The 22,500-nt window shown below is 43.9% G+C and overlaps 2 protein-coding genes across 3 annotated transcripts in view; one reads left to right on the forward strand and one right to left on the reverse strand.

Annotated features, from left to right (window-relative positions):
- ergic1 (endoplasmic reticulum-golgi intermediate compartment 1) overlaps positions 1 to 19,214 on the forward strand; it is a 53,225-nt gene extending 34,011 nt beyond the window's left edge. The window contains exons 5-10 of one of the 2 annotated variants that reach the window (XM_029720170.1): positions 3,584 to 3,708; positions 4,521 to 4,625; positions 5,523 to 5,583; positions 5,989 to 6,089; positions 16,248 to 16,370; positions 17,349 to 19,214. In XM_029720170.1, the coding sequence (XP_029576030.1) occupies positions 3,584 to 3,708; positions 4,521 to 4,625; positions 5,523 to 5,583; positions 5,989 to 6,089; positions 16,248 to 16,370; positions 17,349 to 17,456 (623 nt within the window). In that variant the 3' untranslated portion in view covers positions 17,457 to 19,214. Of the gene's footprint in view, positions 1 to 3,583; positions 3,709 to 4,520; positions 4,626 to 5,522; positions 5,584 to 5,988; positions 6,090 to 15,847; positions 16,215 to 16,247; positions 16,371 to 17,348 lie in introns of those variants that run through there. The other variant, XM_029720180.1, reaches the window with a different exon arrangement.
- Positions 19,215 to 20,650: 1,436 nt separating this feature from the next.
- Positions 20,651 to 22,500, reverse strand: part of LOC115163840 (vascular endothelial growth factor receptor 3-like) — a 126,499-nt gene continuing 124,649 nt past the window's right edge. The window contains exons 9-10 of the mRNA XM_029716047.1: positions 21,605 to 21,675; positions 20,651 to 21,138 (exon numbers count right to left, since the gene is read on the reverse strand). Of these exons, the coding sequence (XP_029571907.1) occupies positions 20,943 to 21,138; positions 21,605 to 21,675 (267 nt within the window). The 3' untranslated portion in view covers positions 20,651 to 20,942. The remainder of the gene's footprint in view (positions 21,139 to 21,604; positions 21,676 to 22,500) is intronic.

The following is a 22,500-nucleotide window of genomic DNA, read 5'->3' on the forward strand; positions in this document are numbered from 1 at the left end:
CTCTGTCTGTCTGTCTGTCTGTCTGTCTCGCTCTCTGTCTGTGTCTGTCTGTGCTGCTCTCTGTCTCTCGTCTCGCTCTGTCTGTCTGTCTGTCTGTCTCGTCTCTGCTCTGTCTGTCTGTCCTCTGTCATCTGCTCCTGTTGTCTGTCTGTCTGTCTGTCTTAGAATTCTTTGTTGGTTTGCGTAATCTCTCGGAAATACACTACATAGACAAAAGTATGTGGACACCCCTTTAAATTAGTGTATTCGGCTATTTCAGCCACACCCGTTGCTGACAGGTGTATAAAATTGAGCACACAGCCATGCAATCTCCAGAGACAAACATTGGCTGTAGAATGGCCTTGCTGAAGAGCTCAGTGACTTTCAACGTGGCACCGTCATAGGATGCCATCTTTCCAACAAGTCAGTTCATCAAATTTCTGCCTTGCTAGAGCTGCCCCGGTCAACTGCAAGGGCTGTTATTGTGAAGTGGAAACATCTAGGAGCAACAACGGCTCAGCCGTGAAGTGGTAGGCCACACAAGCTCACAGAACGAGACCGCCGAGTAAAAATCATCTGTTCTGGGTAGCAAACTGCCTCTGGAAGCAACGTCAGCACAATAACTGTTCCTCGGGAGCTTCATGAAATGGGTTTTCATCGCCGAGCAGCCGCACACAAGCCTTAGATCACCAAGCGTTGGCTGGAGTGGTGTAAAACTCGCCGCCATTGGACTCTGGAGCAGTGGAAACGTGTTCTCTGGAGTGATGAATCACGCTTCACCATCTGGCAGTCCAATGGATGAATCTGGGTTTGGCGGATGCCAGGAGAACGCTACCTGCCCCAATGCATAGTGCCAACTGTAAAGTTTGGTGGAGGAAGAATGGTCTGGGGCTGTTTTTCATGCTTTGGGAAATTTTAACGATACAGCACACAATGACATTCTAGATGATTCTGTGCTTCCAACTTTGTGGCAACAGTTTGGGGAAGGCCCTTTCCTGTTTCTGCGTGACAATGCCCTCGTGCACAAAGCAAGGTCCATACAGAAAGTGTTTATCGAGATCTGTGTGGAAGAACTTGACTGGCCTGCAGAGAGCCCTGACCTCAACCCCATCGAACACCTTTGGGTTGAATTGGAACGCCAACTGTGAGCCAGGCCTAATCGCCCAACATCAGTGACCTCACTAATACTCTTGTGGCTGAATGGAAGCAAGTCTCTGCAGCAATGTTCCAACATCTAGTGGAAAGCCTTCCCAGAAGAGTGGAGGCTGTTATAGCAGCAAAGGGGGGGACCAACTCCATATTAATGCCTTCCCAGAAGAGTGGAGGCTGTTATAGCAGCAAAGGGGGGACCAAGTCCATATTAAAGCCCATGATTTTGTAATGAGATGTTTGACGAGCAGGTGTCCACATACTGTTGGTCCTGTAGTGTATATGTTGAAGAGGGTGGGGCTCAAGCTGCATCCCTGTCTCACCCCACGGCCCTGTAGAAATAAGTGTTTTTTGTTGTTGCCTATTTTAACGGCGTGATGTTGTTGTGATTTTAGAATGTTTTTTTTTTTTTTAAATGTATTTATTTTTTGTCCCTCCCAACTCCGCTTTCCAACAATTTGTATCGCAGACCCTCGTGCCAAATTGAGTCAAACACACTTTTTTTTAAAGTACATAGTTAATAGGGGGGCATATGGGGGAGGGAATGCTGTCACCTCCAGGTAGGTGTTTGTCCCCCTGTGTGCTGAGGGTGTCAGGTTCTTGTCCAGTTCTGGCATTTAGGTCACCACTGACTAGTACATGTCCCTGGGCCTGGAAATGATTGATTTCCCCCTCCAGGATGGAGAAGCTGTCTTCATTATAGTATGGGGATTCTAGTGGGGGGATATAGGTAGGATGGAGAAGCTGTCTTCATTAAAGTATGGGGATTCTAGTGGGGGGATATAGGTAGGATGGAGAAGCTGTCTTCATTATAGTATGGGGATTCTAGTTGGGGGATATAGGTAGGATGGAGAAGCTGTCTTCATTATAGTATGGGGATTCTAGTGGGGGGATATAGGTAGGATGGAGAAGCTGTCTTCATTAAAGTATGGGGATTCTAGTGGGGGGATATAGGTAGGATGGAGAAGCTGTCTTCATTATAGTATGGGGATTCTAGTGGGGGGGTATAGGTAGGATGGAGAAGCTGTCTTCATTATAGTATGGGGATTCTAGTGGGGGGATATAGGTAGGATGGAGGAGCTGTCTTCATTAAAGTATGGGGATTCTAGTGGGGGAATATAGGTAGGATGGAGAAGCTGTCTTCATTAAAGTATGGGGATTCTAGTGGGGGGATATAGGTAGGATGGAGAAGCTGTCTTCATTATAGTATGGGGATTCTAGTGGGGGGATATAGGTAGGATGGAGAAGCTGTCTTCATTATAGTATGGGGATTCTAGTTGGGGGGATATAGGTAGCACACAGGAGAACATTTTTCTCTGTTGAGATCATTTCCTTTTGAATTTCTTGCCAAATGTAAAATGTTCCTGTTTTGATTAATTTAACAGTGGATTAGGTCTGCTCTATACCAAATTTGCATACTCATTGGCATACCCCCTGAGTACCTTCCCTGTTTCACACCTGGTAGTTTGGTGGATGGGACTACCAGCTCTCTGTAACCTAGAGGACAACCAGTGGGTCCGTCTCCTCTATACCACCTGGTAGTGTGGTGGATGGGACTACCAGCTCTCTGTAACCTAGAGGGCAACCAGTGGGTCCATCTCCTCTATACCACCTGGTAGTGTGGTGGATGGGGCTACCAGCTCTCTGTAACCTAGAGGGTAACCAGTGGGTCCATCTCCTCTATACCACCTGGTAGTTTGGTGGATGGGACTACCAGCTCTCTGTAACCTAGAGGGCAACCAGTGGGTCCATCTCCTCTATACCACCTGGTAGTGTGGTGGATGGGGCTACCAGCTCTCTGTAACCTAGAGGGCAACCAGTGGGTCCATCTCCTCTAAACCATGTTTCTTGTAGGATGGCAATACCTGTATTTCTGATATCTTTGATGAAGTCCAGGTTCCTTCTCTTTAGTCCAAAGGCAAATGACCTCAGGCCTTAGATATTCCAGGATGAGATAGTGAAGGCTTTGTTTCCATAAAGTGTCCAATGTTGTTAGTCGTGTGGTTTGGCCTCAGACCAGTAAGTGTGAGCAGAGCCTGCTGAGCATCTGGTACATGCCATTGGTTTGGGCTAGTGTAAGAGTGGGGGTTGGACCAGTTTGCCTGCTCACGGCCTGGGTGTATGTGTGACTTCCATGTTGAAGCCTGGTAGTGTGGTGGATGGATAATTTAATAGAGTGAGTTAGGTCTGATTTATATACCAAATTAGCATATCCATTAGCGTACCCCCTGACTATAGCATACCCATTAGCGTACCCCTGACTATAGCATATCCATTTGCGCACCCCCTGACTATAGCATATCCATTAGCGTACCCCCTGAACTATAGCATATCCATTAGCGTACCCCCTGAACTATAGCATATCCATTAGCGTACCCCCTGAACTATAGCATATCCATACCCGGCTGGTACCCAACAGAAATGATCTGACCACCGTTCTCTCTCTCTCCTCCAGTGGTGGGTCTTGATATCCAGGACGAGATGGGTCGCCATGAGGTGGGACACATAGACAACTCCATGAAGGTTCCTCTCAACCACGGATATGGCTGTCGCTTCGAGGGAGAGTTCACTATTAACAAAGTAACCTCTGACCCCCACTACACTGACCTCTGACCCCCCCCCCCCCCCCACTGTCTCTGTCTGTGTGGTGATATTGTCTCTGTCTGTGTGGTGATATTGTCTCTGTCTGTGTGGTGATATTGTCTCTGTCTGTGTGGTGATATTGTCTGTGTGGTGATATTGTCTGTGTGGTGATATTGTCTGTGTGGTGATATTGTCTGTGTGGTGATATTGTCTGTGTGGTAATATTGTCTGTGTGGTGATATTGTCTGTGTGGTGATATTGTCTGTGTGGTGATATTGTCTGTGTGGTGATATTGTCTCTGTCTGTGCGGTGATATTGTCTCTGTCTGTGCGGTGATATTGTCTCTCTGTGCGGTGATATTGTCTCTCTGTGCGGTGATATTGTCTCTCTGTGCGGTGATATTGTCTCTCTGTGCGGTGATATTGTCTCTGTCTGTGCGGTGATATTGTCTCTGTCTCTTTGCGGTGATATTGTCTCTGTCTCTGTGCGGTGATATTGTCTCTGTCTCTGTGCGGTGATATTGTCTCTGTCTCTTTGCGGTGATATTGTCTCTGTCTCTTTGCGGTGATATTGTCTCTGTCTCTGTGCGGTGATATTGTCTCTGTCTCTGTGCGGTGATATTGTCTCTGTCTCTGTGCGGTGATATTGTCTCTGTCTCTGTGCGGTGATATTGTCTCTGTCTCTGTGCGGTGATATTGTCTCTGTCTCTGTGCGGTGATATTGTCTCTGTCTCTGTGCGGTGATATTGTCTCTGTCTCTGTGTGGTGATATCGTCTCTGTGTGGTGATATCTGTGTGGTCTCCCTCCAGGTGCCAGGTAACTTCCACGTGTCGACCCACAGCGCCACAGCCCAGCCCCAGAGCCCTGACATGACACACCTCATACACAAGCTGGCCTTCGGGGAGAAACTACAGGTCAGGACAGTTCTATAGACACCCTCTCTATCTGAAACTACAGGTCTATAGACGCCCTCTCTATCTGAAACTACAGGTCCATAGACACCCTCTCTATCTGAAACTACAGGTCTATAGACGCCCTCTCTATCTGAAACTACAGGTCTATAGACGCCCTCTCTATCTGAAACTACAGGTCTATAGACGCCCTCTCTCTATCTGAAACTACAGGTCTATAGACGCCCCCTCTCTATCTGAAACTACAGGTCTATAGACGCCCCCTCTCTATCTGAAACTACAGGTCTATAGACGCCCCCTCTCTATCTGAAACTACAGGTCTATAGACGCCCCTCTCTCTCTGAAACTACAGGTCTATAGACGCCCCCTCTCTATCTGAAACTACAGGTCTATAGACGCCCCCTCTCTATCTGAAACTACAGGTCTATAGACGCCCCCTCTCTATCTGAAACTACAGGTCTATAGACGCCCCCTCTCTATCTGAAACTACAGGTCTATAGACGCCCCCTCTCTATCTGAAACTACAGGTCTATAGACGCCCCCTCTCTATCTGAAACTACAGGTCTATAGACGCCCCCTCTCTATCTGAAACTACAGGTCTATAGACGCCCTCTCTCTTATCCAACATCAACCTGCGTACTGACACATTGTGCACATGGGTACACACACACACAATGGAGAAGATAATATGTAAGATCCTCCTACATAAATACCTGTCTGTCTCTTGTCTTGTCTCGTTCCGTCTGTCTGTCTCGGGTCTGTCTGTCTGTCTCGGGTCTGTCTGTCTGTCTCGGGTCTGTCTCGGCTCCTGTCTGTCTGGGCTCCTGTCTGTCTGTCTCTGTCTGTCTGTCTGTGTCTGTCTCTCTGTCTCGTCTCGTCTCTCTGTCTGTCACGCTACAGGTGCAGAATGTCCAAGGAGCCTTTAATGCGTTGGGAGGAGCTGACAGGCTGAGCTCCAACCGTACGTAGAGATCTGTTTATCTCTGTCTGTTCTCATTAGAATCTCTCTGTCTGTCGCCATTAGAATCTCTCTGTCTGTCGTCATTAGAATCTCTCTGTCTGTTGCCATTAGAATCTCTCTGTCTGTTGCCATTAGAATCTCTCTGTCTGTTGCCATTAGAATCTCTCTGTCTGTTGCCATTAGAATCTCTCTGTCTGTCGCCATTAGAATCTCTGTCTGTCGTCATTAGAATCTCTCTGTCTGTCGCCATTAGTGTGTGTGTGTGTGTGACTAGCCTGTGTATGAGAAGTGTATGTCACTAGCCTGTGTGTGTGTGTGTGTGTGTGTGTGTGTGTGTGTGTCACTAGCCTGTGTATGAGAGGTGTGTGTGACTTGTTATAAAAGTTAATTTATGTTCCCTTGCAGCTCTGGCATCTCATGACTACATCCTAAAGATTGTCCCAACAGTCTATGAAGACCTGAGTGGGAAACAGAGGTTCTCCTACCAGTATACTGTAGCCAACAAGGTATGGCCTATAACTCTACCCTACCAGTATACTGTAGTCAACAAGGTATGGACTATAACTCTACCAGTATACTGTAGCCAACAAGGTATGGACTATAACTCTACCCTACCAGTATACTGTAGTCAACAAGGTATGGACTATAACTCTACCAGTATACTGTAGTCAACAAGGTATGGACTATAACTCTACCAGTATACTGTAGTCAACAAGGTATGGACTATAACTCTACCCTACCAGTATACTGTAGTCAACAAGGTATGGACTATAACTCTACCCTACCAGTATACTGTCGTCAACAAGGTATGGACTATAACTCTACCCTACCAGTATACTGTGGCCAACAAGGTATGGACTATAACCCTACCCTACCAGTATACTGTAGTCAACAAGGTATGGACTATAACTCTACCAGTATACTGTAGCCAACAAGGTATGGACTATAACTCTACCAGTATACTGTAGCCAACAAGGTATGGACTATAACTCTACCAGTATACTGTAGCCAATAAGGTATGGACTATAATTCTACCCTACCAGTATACTGTAGTCAACAAGGTATGGACTATAACTCTACCCTACCAGTATACTGTAGTCAACAAGGTATGGACTATAACTCTACCAGTATACTGTAGTCAACAAGGTATGGAATATAACTCTACCCTACCAGTATACTGTAGTCAACAAGGTATGGACTATAACTCTACCCTACCAATATACTGTAGTCAACAAGGTATGGACTATAACTCTACCAGTATACTGTAGTCAACAAGGTATGGGCTATAACCCTACCAGTATACTGTAGTCAACAAGGTATGGACTATAACTCTACCCTACCAGTATACTGTAGTCAACAAGGTATGGACTATAACTCTACCAGTATACTGTAGTCAACAAGGTATGGACTATAACTCTACCCTACCAGTATACTGTAGTCAACAAGGTATGGACTATAACTCTACCCTACCAATATACTGTAGTCAACAAGGTATGGACTATAACTCTACCAGTATACTGTAGTCAACAAGGTATGGGCTATAACCCTACCAGTATACTGTAGTCAACAAGGTATGGACTATAACTCTACCAGTATACTGTAGCCAACAAGGTATGGACTATAACTCTACCAGTATACTGTAGTCAACAAGGTATGGACTATAACTCTACCAGTATACTGTAGCCAACAAGGTATGGACTATAACTCTACCAGTATACTGTAGTCAACAAGGTATGGACTATAACCCTACCCTACCAGTATACTGTAGTCAACAAGGTATGGACTATAACTCTACCAGTATACTGTAGCCAACAAGGTATGGACTATAACTCTACCCTACCAGTATACTGTAGTCAACAAGGTATGTACTATAACCCTACCAGTATACTGTAGCCAACAAGGTATGGACTATAACTCTACCCTACCAGTATACTGTAGTCAACAAGGTATGGACTATAACTCTACTCTACCAGTATACTGTAGTCAACAAGGTATGGACTATAACTCTACCAGTATACTGTAGTCAACAAGGTATGGACTATAACTCTACCAGTATACTGTAGTCAACAAGGTATGGACTATAACTCTACTCTACCAGTATACTGTAGCCAACAAGGTATGGACTATAACTCTACCAGTATACTGTAGCCAACAAGGTATGGACTATAACTCTACCAGTATACTGTAGCCAACAAGGTATGGCCTATAACTCTACCAGTATACTGTAGCCAACAAGGTATGTACTATAGCCCTACCAGTATACTCTAGCCAACAAGGTATGGTCTATAACTCTACCAGTATACTGTAGTCAACAAGGTATGGACTATAACTCTACCAGTATACTGTAGCCAACAAGGTATGGACTATAACTCTACCAGTATACGGTAGCCAACAAGGTATGGACTATAACTCTACCCTACCAGTATACTGTAGTCAACAAGGTATGGACTATAACTCTACCAGTATACTGTAGCCAACAAGGTATGGACTATAACTCTACCAGTATACTGTAGCCAACAAGGTATGGACTATAACTCTACCAGTATACTGTAGCCAATAAGGTATGGACTATAATTCTACCCTACCAGTATACTGTAGTCAACAAGGTATGGACTATAACTCTACCCTACCAGTATACTGTAGTCAACAAGGTATGGACTATAACTCTACCAGTATACTGTAGTCAACAAGGTATGGAATATAACTCTACCCTACCAGTATACTGTAGTCAACAAGGTATGGACTATAACTCTACCCTACCAATATACTGTAGTCAACAAGGTATGGACTATAACTCTACCAGTATACTGTAGTCAACAAGGTATGGGCTATAACCCTACCAGTATACTGTAGTCAACAAGGTATGGACTATAACTCTACCCTACCAGTATACTGTAGTCAACAAGGTATGGGCTATAACTCTACCAGTATACTGTAGTCAACAAGGTATGGACTATAACTCTACCCTACCAGTATACTGTAGTCAACAAGGTATGGACTATAACTCTACCCTACCAATATACTGTAGTCAACAAGGTATGGACTATAACTCTACCAGTATACTGTAGTCAACAAGGTATGGGCTATAACCCTACCAGTATACTGTAGTCAACAAGGTATGGACTATAACTCTACCAGTATACTGTAGCCAACAAGGTATGGACTATAACTCTACCAGTATACTGTAGTCAACAAGGTATGGACTATAACTCTACCAGTATACTGTAGCCAACAAGGTATGGACTATAACTCTACCAGTATACTGTAGTCAACAAGGTATGGACTATAACCCTACCCTACCAGTATACTGTAGTCAACAAGGTATGGACTATAACTCTACCAGTATACTGTAGCCAACAAGGTATGGACTATAACTCTACCCTACCAGTATACTGTAGTCAACAAGGTATGTACTATAACCCTACCAGTATACTGTAGCCAACAAGGTATGGACTATAACTCTACCCTACCAGTATACTGTAGTCAACAAGGTATGGACTATAACTCTACTCTACCAGTATACTGTAGTCAACAAGGTATGGACTATAACTCTACCAGTATACTGTAGTCAACAAGGTATGGACTATAACTCTACCAGTATACTGTAGTCAACAAGGTATGGACTATAACTCTACTCTACCAGTATACTGTAGCCAACAAGGTATGGACTATAACTCTACCAGTATACTGTAGCCAACAAGGTATGGACTATAACTCTACCAGTATACTGTAGCCAACAAGGTATGGCCTATAACTCTACCAGTATACTGTAGCCAACAAGGTATGTACTATAGCCCTACCAGTATACTCTAGCCAACAAGGTATGGTCTATAACTCTACCAGTATACTGTAGTCAACAAGGTATGGACTATAACTCTACCAGTATACTGTAGCCAACAAGGTATGGACTATAACTCTACCAGTATACGGTAGCCAACAAGGTATGGACTATAACTCTACCAGTATACTGTAGTCAACAAGGTATGGACTATAACTCTACCAGTATACCGTAGCCAACAAGGTATGGACTATAACTCTACCCTACCAGTATACTGTAGTCAACAAGGTATGGACTATAACTCTACCAGTATACTGTAGCCAACAAGGTATGGCCTATAACTCTACCCTACCAGTATACTGTAGTCTACAAGGTATGGACTATAAGTCTACCAGTATACTGTAGTCAACAAGGTATGGACTATAACCCTACCAGTATACTGTAGTCAACAAGGTATGGACTATAACTCTACTCTACCAGTATACTGTAGCCAACAAGGTATGGACTATAACCCTACCCTACCAGTATACTGTAGTCAACAAGGTATGGACTATAACCCTACCCTACCAGTATACTGTAGTCAACAAGGTATGGGCTATAACTCTACCAGTATACTGTAGTCAACAAGGTATGGGCTATAACTCTACCCTACCAGTATACTGTAGCCAACAAGGTATGGACTATAACTCTACCCTACCAGTATACTGTAGCCAACAAGGTATGGACTATAACCCTACCCTACCAGTATACTGTAGCCAACAAGGTATGGGCTATAACTCTACCAGTATACTGTAGCCAACAAGGTATGGACTATAACTCTACCAGTATACTGTAGCCAACAAGGTATGGACTATAACCCTACCAGTATACTGTAGCCAACAAGGTATGGTCTATAACTCTACCAGTATACTGTAGTCAACAAGGTATGGACTATAACTCTACCCTACCAGTATACTGTAGTCAACAAGGTATGGACTATAACTCTTCTCTACCAGTATACTGTAGCCAACAAGGTATGGACTATAACCCTACCAGTATACTGTAGTCAACAAGGTATGGACTATAAGTCTACCAGTATACTGTAGTCAACAAGGTATGGGCTATAACCCTACCAGTATACTGTAGTCAACAAGGTATGGACTATAACTCTACCAGTATACTGTAGCCAACAAGGTATGGACTATAACCCTACCAGTATACTGTAGTCAACAAGGTATGAACTATAACCCTACCCTACCAGTATACTGTAGCCAACAAGGTATGGACTATAACTCTACCAGTATACTGTAGCCAACAAGGTATGGACTATAACTCTACCAGTATACTGTAGTCAACAAGGTATGGGCTATAACCCTACCAGTATACTGTAGCCAACAAGGTATGGACTATAACCCTACCAGTATACTGTAGCCAACAAGGTATGGACTATAACCCTACCCTACCAGTATACTGTAGCCAACAAGGTATGGACTATAACTCTACCAGTATACTGTAGCCAACAAGGTATGGACTATAACTCTACCCTACCAATATACTGTAGTCAACAAGGTATGGACTATAACTCTACCCTACCAATATACTGTAGTCAACAAGGTATGGACTATAACTCTACCAGTATACTGTAGTCAAGAAGGTATGGGCTATAACTCTACCAGTATACTGTAGCCAACAAGGTATAGGGAATAACTATACCAGTATACGGTAGCCAACAAGGTATGGACTATAACTCTACCAGTATACTGTAGCCAACAAGGTATGAACTATAACTCTACCAGTATACTGTAGCCAACAAGGTATGGCCTATAACCCTACCAGTATACTGTAGCCAACAAGTTATGAACTATAACTCTACCAGTATACTGTAGCCAACAAGGTATGGACTATAACTCTACCAGTATACTGTAGTCAACAAGGTAAGGACTATAACTCTACCCTACCAGTATACTGTAGCCAACAAGGTATGGACTATAACTCTACCCTACCAGTATACTGTAGCCAACAAGGTATGGACTATAACCCTACCAGTATACTGTAGCCAACAAGGTATGGACTATAACTCTACCAGTATACTGTAGTCAACAAGGTATGGACTATAACTCTACCAGTATACTGTAGTCAACAAGGTATGGACTATAACTCTACCGGTATACTGTAGTCAACAAGGTATGGACTATAACCCTACCAGTATACTGTAGTGAACAAGGTATGGACTATAACTCTACTCTACCAGTATACTGTAGTCAACAAGGTATGGACTATAACTCTACCAGTATACGGTAGCCAACAAGGTATGGACTATAACTCTACCAGTATACTGTAGCCAACAAGGTATGGACTATAACTCAACCAGTACACTGTAGCCAACAAGGTATGGACTATAACTCTACCAGTATACTGTAGTCAACAAGGTATGGACTATAATTCTACCAGTATACTGTAGTCAACAAGGTATGGCATATAACTCTACCAGTATACTGTAGTCAACAAGGTATGTACTATAACCCTACCAGTATACTCTAGCCAACAAGGTATGGACTATAACTCTACCAGTATACTGTAGTCAACAAGGTATGTACTATAACCCTACCAGTATACTCTATCCAACAAGGTATGGACTATAACTCTACCAGTATACTGTAGCCAACAAGGTATGGGCTATAACTCTACCAGTATACTGTAGTCAACAAGGTATGTACTATAGCCCTACCAGTATACTCTAGCCAACAAGGTATGGTCTATAACTCTACCAGTATACTGTAGCCAACAAGGTATGGACTATAACCCTACCAGTATACTGTAGCCAACAAGGTATGGACTATAACTCTACCAGTATACTGTAGTCAACAAGGTATGGGCTATAACTCTACCAGTATACTGTAGCCAACAAGGTATGGCATATAACTCTACCAGTATACTGTAGCCAACAAGGTATGGACTATAACTCTACCAGTATACTGTAGCCAACAAGGTATGGACTATAACTCTACCTGTATACTGTAGTCAACAAGGTATGGACTATAACTCTACCAGTATACTGTAGCCAACAAGGTATGGACTATAACCCTACCAGTATACTGTAGTCAACAAGGTATGGCCTATAACTCTACTCCACCAGTATACTGTAGCCAACAAGGTATGGACTATAACCCTACCAGTATACTGTAGCCAACAAGGTATGGACTATAACCCTACCCTACCAGTATACTGTAGCCAACAAGGTATGGCCTATAACTCTACTCCACCAGTATACTGTAGTCAACAAGGTATGTACTATAGCCCTACCAGTATACTCTAGCCAACAAGGTATGGTCTATAACTCTACCAGTATACTGTAGCCAACAAGGTATGAACTATAACTCTACCAGTATACTGTAGCCAACAAGGTATGGACTATAACTCTACCCTACCAGTATACTGTAGTCAACAAGGTATGGACTATAACTCTACCAGTATACTGTAGCCAACAAGGTGGCTCAGTTGGTAGAGCGTGGTGTTTGCAACGCCAGCATGGTGTGTGCAACGCCAGGGTTGTGGGTTCGATTCCCATGGTGGGCCAGTACAAAAAAAACAAAAAAAATAATGCATGAAATGTATGCATTCACTACTGTAAGTCGCTCTGGATAAGAGCGTCTGCTAAATGACTAAAATGTAAATGTAATGTAAATGTATGGACTATAACCCTACTCCACCAGTATACTGTAGCCAACAAGGTATGGACTATAACTCTACCAGTATACTGTAGCCAATAAGGTATGGTCTATAACTCTACCAATATACTGTAGCCAATAAGGTATGGACTATAACTCTACCAGTATACTGTAGCCAACAAGGTATGGACTATAACTCTACCAGTATACTGTAGCCAATAAGGTATGGACTATAACTCTACCAGTATACTGTAGCCAACAAGGTATGGACTATAACTCTACCAGTATACTGTAGCCAACAAGGTATGGACTATAACTCAACCAGTACACTGTAGCCAACAAGGTATGGACTATAACTCTACCAGTATACTGTAGTCAACAAGGTATGGACTATAATTCTACCAGTATACTGTAGTCAACAAGGTATGGCATATAACTCTACCAGTATACTGTAGTCAACAAGGTATGTACTATAACCCTACCAGTATACTCTAGCCAACAAGGTATGGACTATAACTCTACCAGTATACTGTAGTCAACAAGGTATGTACTATAACCCTACCAGTATACTCTATCCAACAAGGTATGGACTATAACTCTACCAGTATACTGTAGCCAACAAGGTATGGGCTATAACTCTACCAGTATACTGTAGTCAACAAGGTATGTACTATAGCCCTACCAGTATACTCTAGCCAACAAGGTATGGTCTATAACTCTACCAGTATACTGTAGCCAACAAGGTATGGACTATAACCCTACCAGTATACTGTAGCCAACAAGGTATGGACTATAACTCTACCAGTATACTGTAGCCAACAAGGTATGGACTATAACTCAACCAGTACACTGTAGCCAACAAGGTATGGACTATAACTCTACCAGTATACTGTAGTCAACAAGGTATGGACTATAATTCTACCAGTATACTGTAGTCAACAAGGTATGGCATATAACTCTACCAGTATACTGTAGTCAACAAGGTATGTACTATAACCCTACCAGTATACTCTAGCCAACAAGGTATGGACTATAACTCTACCAGTATACTGTAGTCAACAAGGTATGTACTATAACCCTACCAGTATACTCTATCCAACAAGGTATGGACTATAACTCTACCAGTATACTGTAGCCAACAAGGTATGGGCTATAACTCTACCAGTATACTGTAGTCAACAAGGTATGTACTATAGCCCTACCAGTATACTCTAGCCAACAAGGTATGGTCTATAACTCTACCAGTATACTGTAGCCAACAAGGTATGGACTATAACCCTACCAGTATACTGTAGCCAACAAGGTATGGACTATAACTCTACCAGTATACTGTAGTCAACAAGGTATGGACTATAACTCTACCAGTATACTGTAGCCAACAAGGTATGGACTATAACTCTACCAGTATACTGTAGCCAACAAGGTATGAACTATAACTCTACCAGTATACTGTAGCCAACAAGGTATGGACTATAACTCTACCCTACCAGTATACTGTAGTCAACAAGGTATGGACTATAACTCTACCAGTATACTGTAGCCAACAAGGTGGCTCAGTTGGTAGAGCGTGGTGTTTGCAACGCCAGCATGGTGTGTGCAACGCCAGGGTTGTGGGTTCGATTCCCACGGTGGGCCAGTACAAAAAAAACAAAAAAAATAATGCATGAAATGTATGCATTCACTACTGTAAGTCGCTCTGGATAAGAGCGTCTGCTAAATGACTAAAATGTAAATGTAATGTAAATGTATGGACTATAACCCTACTCCACCAGTATACTGTAGCCAACAAGGTATGGACTATAACTCTACCAGTATACTGTAGCCAATAAGGTATGGTCTATAACTCTACCAATATACTGTAGCCAATAAGGTATGGACTATAACTCTACCAGTATACTGTAGCCAACAAGGTATGGACTATAACTCTACCAGTATACTGTAGCCAATAAGGTATGGACTATAACCCTACCAGTATACTGTAGCCAATAAGGTATGGACTATAACTCTACCAGTATACTGTAGCCAACAAGGTATGGACTATAACTCTACCAGTATACTGTAGCCAATAAGGTATGGACTATAACTCTACCAGTATACCGTAGCCAACAAGGTATGGACTATAACTCTACCAGTATACTGTAGCCAACAAGGTATGGACTATAACTCTACCCTACCAGTATACTGTAGTCAACAAGGTATGGACTATAACTCTACCAGTATACTGTAGCCAACAAGGTATGGACTATAACTCTACCAGTATACTGTAGCCAATAAGGTATGGACTATAACTCTACCAGTATACTGTAGCCAATAAGGTATGGACTATAACTCTACCAGTATACTGTAGCCAACAAGGTATGGACTATAACTCTACCAGTATACTGTAGCCAATAAGGTATGGACTATAACTCTACCAGTATACTGTAGCCAACAAGGTATGGACTATAACTCTACCAGTATACTGTAGCCAATAAGGTATGGACTATACCCTAAAATAATAATATAAAGTAACAATAATGAGTATATATCCATGTATATAGCCTCATTATTGTTACTTTTTATTATTATTTTTATTTTTTTAACTTAAAATATTTACTAAATATACTAAACTCTATTTTCTTAACTGCATTGTTGTTTAAGGGCTTGTAAGTAAGCATTTCACTGTAAGGTCTACACCAGTTGTACTCGGCGCATGTGACAAATAAAAAATGTGATCCCTGGACTTTTCAAGAGGGACTTAGTCAAAAACGACAATCGTTTGAAAAGTAATATCAAAGATAAAAACGCATGTTATGCAACCAGTAAACATGTCTTCTCTCTCTCTGTCCCGCCCCTGCAGGAGTACGTAGCCTATAATAACATTACATATTATAACCAACCAGTAAACATGTCTTCTCTCTCTCTGTCCCGCCCCTGCAGGAGTACGTAGCCTATAATAACATTACATATTATAACCAACCAGTAAACATGTCTTCTCTCTCTCTGTCCCGCCCCTGCAGGAGTACGTAGCCTATAATAACATTACATATTATAACCAACCAGTAAACATGTCTTCTCTCTCTCTGTCCCACCCCTGCAGGAGTACGTAGCCTATAATAACATTACATATTATAACCAACCAGTAAACATGTCTTCTCTCTCTCTGTCCCGCCCCTGCAGGAGTACGTAGCCTATAATAACATTACATATTATAACCAACCAGTAAACATGTCTTCTCTCTCTCTGTCCCGCCCCTGCAGGAGTACGTAGCCTATAGCCACACAGGAAGGATTATCCCAGCTATCTGGTACCGCTATGACCTCAGTCCAATCACAGTCAAGTACACAGAGAAGAGACAACCCCTCTACCGGTTCATAACTACGGTATGTTACCCTAACCGCTAACCCCTGACCTTAGCTTCAACCCTAACCGCTAACCCCTGACCTTAGCTTCAACCCTAACCGCTAGCCTCATGTCTACATCCTGGTTCACCCCTAACCGCTAACCCCTAAACCCTAGCCCTAGCTTCAACCACAACCCTAACCCCTAACCCCTGACCTTAGCTTCAACCCTAACCCCTAGCCTCATGTCTACATCCTGGTTCACCCCTAACCCCTATCCCTAGCTCTGACCCTAGCTTCAACCACAACCCTAACCGCTAACCCCTAGCCCTAGCTTCAACCACAACCCTAACCGCTAACCCCTAGCTTCAACCCTAACCGCTAACCCCTAGCTTCAACCCTAACCGCTAACCCCTAGCTTCAACCCTAACCGCTAACCCCTATACCTAGCTTCAACCCTAACCGCTAACCCCTATACCTAGCTTCAACCCTAACCGCTAACCCCTAGCCCTAGCTTCAACCCTAACCGCTAACCCCTAACCCTAGCTTCAACCCTAACCGCTAACCCCTAGCTTCAACCCTAACCGCTAACCCCTATACCTAGCTTCAACCCTAACCGCTAACCCCTATCCCTAGCTTCAACCCTAACCCCTAGCCCTAGCTTCAACCCTAACCGCTAACCCCTAACCCTAGCTTCAACCCTAACCCCTAGCCCTAGCTTCAACCCTAACCGCTAACCCCTAACCCTAGCTTCAACCCTAACCCCTAGCCCTAGCTTCAACCCTAACCGCTAACCCCTATCCCTAGCTTCAACCCTAACCGCTAACCCCTGAGCCTAGCTTCAACCCTAACCCCTGACCGCTATCCCCTGACCCTAGCTTCAACCCTAACCCCTGACCGCTAACCCCTGACCTTAGCTTCAACCCTAACTCTAACCCCTAACCTCATGTCCACATCCTGATTCATCCTAACCCCTGACCTTAACCCATAACCCTAACCTGTCCTCCGTCTCCCCTCCAGATCTGTGCTATCATCGGTGGGACGTTCACGGTAGCAGGCATCATAGACTCCTGTATATTCACAGCCTCCGAGGCCTGGAAGAAGATCCAGATAGGAAAGATGTCCTGAGGACATATCACTACGCTGCCCTGAGGACGCATCACTACGTATCACTACGCCCCCATAAAACCTATTTATAACATCAGAAGGGCGTATTTCAATAGTCTACAGACTTCCTCTCCTTCACCTGCTAGAATAATAACAATACTAAATACCATTTAGCTGAAGGTAGTTTCCAGAGCAACTTAGTCATGATACACATTTTTCTTCATGGGTGACCCCAGCGGGAATCGAACCCACCATCCTGTCGTTACAAAGTGCCATGCTCTACCAACTGAGCCCTACATTCCTTCATCTGTCAGAGCAGATGAAGGAAAGGAGACGAGGCGAGGAAGCGACTCTAGACCATTGAGATGCGCCCAGAGACTAGCAGTATATTTCCCCACATGACAACAGGATGGATGGTTAACTGATTGGTTTTCATATGAACCTGTGCAATCACTAGGGCATGTCCAAATGGCACCGTTTTACCCTTTTATAGTGCACTTCTTTTGGAGCCTCATAAATAGTGCACTTCTTTTGGCGCCTCATAAATGGTGCACTATGAATTAAATAGGGTGGTAAAATGTAGTAATTTGTCATCAAATTTTCTCTCCTGTGTTACTTTCAAATGTTTTTTTTTGTTTTTTTTAACAAAATATTTTGTACTTTGTGACATGAAGTGAGTATGAACTGTCTCTTTCAGGTGTAAAATACCACATTGTAACATAACATACTGTATTTATGATTGTATTGTGGAATGAATCATACTGTCACATCAAGCCATTGGAAATATAATGAATCAATTGTGCCTTAGGTTTTTTTTCGAAGCCCATGTCATACAGTATGTCTCTCAAATCAAGTGTTTTCAGCTTTCTGGATCGTTTGGTTTCTCATTTCAATGTTGACTGAACCAGGGTTTTCTTATTGTCATTTCATAATGCTGAATCTATTACGCTATTGACTGAATAATGGATCAACTCTAGAACTAGTCTTGGTTTGTAGAACTAGTCTTGGTTTGTAGAACTAGTCTTGGTACTAGAACTAGTCTTGGTTCTAGAACTAGTCTTGGTTCTAGAACTAGTCTTGGTTTGTAGAACTAGTCTTGGTTTGTAGAACTAGTCTTGGTACTAGAACTAGTCTTGGTTCTAGAACTAGTCTTGGTTCTAGAACTACAACATGGTCAGTGTTTACTGCCCCCTCTCCCTTTTTCTAGAATGTTTCCTAATTCCATTGTAACTGACCGTACTGACCGTACTATCTGTTCAATGTCCTTGTGTCAAATCCATTGAGTATGAAGTTATTTTTGGTTTTATCTACTTTCTGAAAATGTTCAAAGGATTTTGACGTCTTTATTTTTTTTTGCCAAAAAGAGAGAAATAATAGAATTTTCTTTGTTTCTTCTCATGTTTTACTGTATGTAAACGTGTGTATTCTTTTGATAACAGTCGGTATTATCTGTTTGACGTTGTTACAGGGTTTCTGTGGGAACGGAGGGAACTGTTCAGTTATAAGGGCTATATCCCAAATGTCACCCTATCGCCAATGTAGTGCATGACTTTTAGACCAATCATCAAAAGTAGTGCACTACACAGGGAATAGGGTGCCGCCAAGATGTTCTTTATCAATGGTCTCATCACTACCATGACAACTAAGATGAAGGCCATTGATAAATAGAAGTCTTTGTTAGAACTGGTATTACTGGACGAGGTCAGACATTTTCCTGTCATGAAAGAAGCAGATGATGTGTGATCAATGCAACAACCAGTAAAGTTACTTTAGCAACCACGGTGTCCCAGTTCCTACTTCCTCATAGCAACCACGGTGTCCCAGTTCCTACTTCCTCATAACAACCACGGTGTCCCAGTTCCTACTTCCTCATAACAACCACGGTGTCCCAGTTCCTACTTCCTCATGACAACCACGGCGTCCCAGTTCCTACTTCCTCATAACAACCGCGGCGTCCCAGTTCCTACTTCCTCATGACAACCACGGTGTCCCAGTTCCTACTTCCTCATAACAACCACGGCGTCCCAGTTCCTACTTCCTCATAACAACCACGGCGTCCCAGTTCCTACTTCCTCATAACAACCGCGGCGTCCCAGTTCCTACTTCCTCATAACAACCGCGGCGTCCCAGTTCCTACTTCCTCATGACAACCACGGCGTCCCAGTTCCTACTTCCTCGTGACAACCACGGCGTCCCAGTTCCTACTTCCTCGTGACAACCGCGGTGTCCCAGTTCCTACTTCCTCGTGACAACCGCGGCGTCCCAGTTCCTACTTCCTCATGACAACCGCGGCGTTCCAGTTCCTACTTCCTCGTGCGAGCGAGCATCTGGCCGGGCGACTCACTACTTTATTTTCTCCTTCACTTTATTTACATCTCCTCTGCTCCCTCATCCCTCCTTCAGTCAGGTAGATATTCGCTCCCCCACCTTGTCTGTCCCAAATGGCTCTACTGTTACCCGGAGCCCTAAAGGCCCTGGTCAATAGTACTGCTTTCAATAGGGAGCCATTTGGGATGCACCCTAGACAAGCCAGTAGACTGAGACCAATCTAGAGTTCTAGACCGTCAGAACCAGTCGCGTCATCTGGAGGAGAGCAATGTTAAGTCATGTCATCTGGAGGAGAGCCACGTTAAGTCCATTCTCCCCCTCACTCTAGTGACCTCATGAGATGTTGTACTACAGATCAGACTAACATCATATATATATATATATATATATATATATATATATATATGACGTTTGGACACTTCCCCTATCGCTATCATTAGCAAAATAACAGACCTGAGACATGACTAAAGAAGATATATTTCTTTATTTTCATATTTTTGTACAAATAAACAAAAGCTTACTCTGTATAATACTTTGGGTTTGACATACTACTGCCACCCAGTGGTTGGTTAGAGAACTGCAGGTACAGACGGCTTAGTCCAGTATGGGCTGGTTGGCCATAGAGGGGAAGGAGGGAAGGAGTGACAGCAAGGAAGAGAGGGGAAGGAGTGACAGCAAGGAAGAGAGGGGAAGGAGTGACAGCAAGGAAGAGAGGGGAAGGAGTGACAGCAAGGAAGAGAGGGGAAGGAGTGACAGCAAGGAAGAGAGGGGAAGGAGTGACAGCAAGGAAGAGAGGGGAAGGAGTGACAGCAAGGAAGAGAGGGGAAGGAGTGACAGCAAGGAAGAGAGGGGAAGGAGTGACAGCAAGGAAGAGAGGGGAAGGAGTGACAGCAAGGAAGAGAGGGGAAGGAGTGACAGCAAGGAAGAGAGGGGAAGGAGGGGGATTGAGTATACTATAATATACTCCCAACCCTTGTGGCAAGACTTGAATCTGAACTATTGGAACCCACTGTCAATCACATGTTGGAGGAGGAGGGGCTAACCCACTGTAGCCAATCACTGGTTGGAAGAGGAGGAGGAGCTAACCCAGTGTAGCCAATCGTAGGTTGGAGAAGGAGGAGCTAACCCACTGTAGCCAATCACAGGTTGGAGGAGGAGGAGCTAACCCACTGTAGCCAATCACAGGTTGGAGGATGCGAGGCAGCGTGTATCATCAGGGGAGGAGAAGAAGTCCAGGACCCTCCCCTCCTCTGACAGCTGACCGTACTCGTTGTTGTAAAAGGTCTGGCCAGAGAGCTGGGAGAGGAAGGCTGGTCGGTGTCTGGAACTAACGGAGCTACCGCTGGACTCTACCAACACCAGGCGCTCTGTACTACTGGGGAGGGGAGAGGGGGAGGGTGGAGGTAGAGGTGGATGGGGGAGGGGAGGTAGAGGTGGAGAGGTGGACGGGGGAGGGGAGGGTGGGGGGAGAGGAGGGTGGAGGTAGAGAGGTGGAGAGGAGGGGAGAGGTGGAGGGAGGAGGAGGGGAGAGGAGGAGAGGAGGAGAGGTGGAGGAGAGGAGAGGAGGGGAGAGGTGGAGGAGGAGGGGAGAGGTGGAGGAGGGGAGAGGAGAGGAGAGGAGAGGAGGGAAGGGGGGAGGAGGAGGGGAGAGGTGGAGGAGGGGAGAGGAGAGGAGAGGAGAGGAGGGAAGGGGGGAGGTGGAGGGGAGAGGTGACAGCTGTTAGGACAAATGTTATTTTTTTGACACCAGTTTTTTTAAAACATTTTAAAAAAACAGACGACTTGTCATATTAATGGTGCTATTGGTTAAGGGCATGATGCTATTGGTATGTTAAACATACTTGGCTCCTCTGTGTTGGATCATCTCAAACTCCTCTGACGCCAGAACCATCCCACTGTCTGTCTGGTTGTCCTGGGGAGAGAACAAAAGGAGTCAAGGGCTTAGCATGTTGACCTGTTTAGATAACTGGAGACTAGCTTAGCATGTTGACCTGTTTAGGCAACTGGAGACTAGCTTAGCATGTTGACCTGTTTAGGCAACTGGAGACTAGCTTAGCATGTTGACCTGTTTAGGCAACTGGAGACTAGCTTAGCATGTTGACCTGTTTAGGCAACTGGAGACTAGCTTAGCATGTTGACCTGTTTAGGCAACTGGAGACTAGCTTAGCATGTTGACCTGTTTAGGCAACTGGAGACTAGCTTAGCATGTTGACCTGTTTAGGCAACTGGAGACTAGCTTAGCATGTTGACCTGTTTAGGCAACTGGAGACTAGCTTAGCATGTTGACCTGTTTAGATAACTGGAGACTAGCTTAGCATGTTGACCTGTTTAGATAACTGGTGACTAGCTTAGCATGTTGACCTGTTTAGATAACTGGAGACTAGCTTAGCATGTTGACCTGTTTAGATAACTGGAGACTAGCTTAGCATGTTGACCTGTTTAGATAACTGGAGACTAGCTTAGCATGTTGACCTGTTTAGATAACTGGAGACTAGCTTAGCATGTTGACCTGTTTAGATAACTGGAGACTAGCTTAACATGTTGACCTGTTTTAGATAACTGGAGACTAGCTTAGCATGTTGACCTGTTTAGATAACTGGAGACTAGCTTAACATGTTGACCTGTTTAGATAACTGGTGACTAGCTTAGCATGTTGACCTGTTTAGATAACTGGAGACTAGCTTAGCATGTTGACCTGTTTAGATAACTGGAGACTAGCTTAGCATGTTGACCTGTT

This window comes from Salmo trutta, chromosome 3, assembly GCF_901001165.1.
Source record: "Salmo trutta chromosome 3, fSalTru1.1, whole genome shotgun sequence".
Taxonomy (NCBI): domain Eukaryota; kingdom Metazoa; phylum Chordata; class Actinopteri; order Salmoniformes; family Salmonidae; genus Salmo; species Salmo trutta.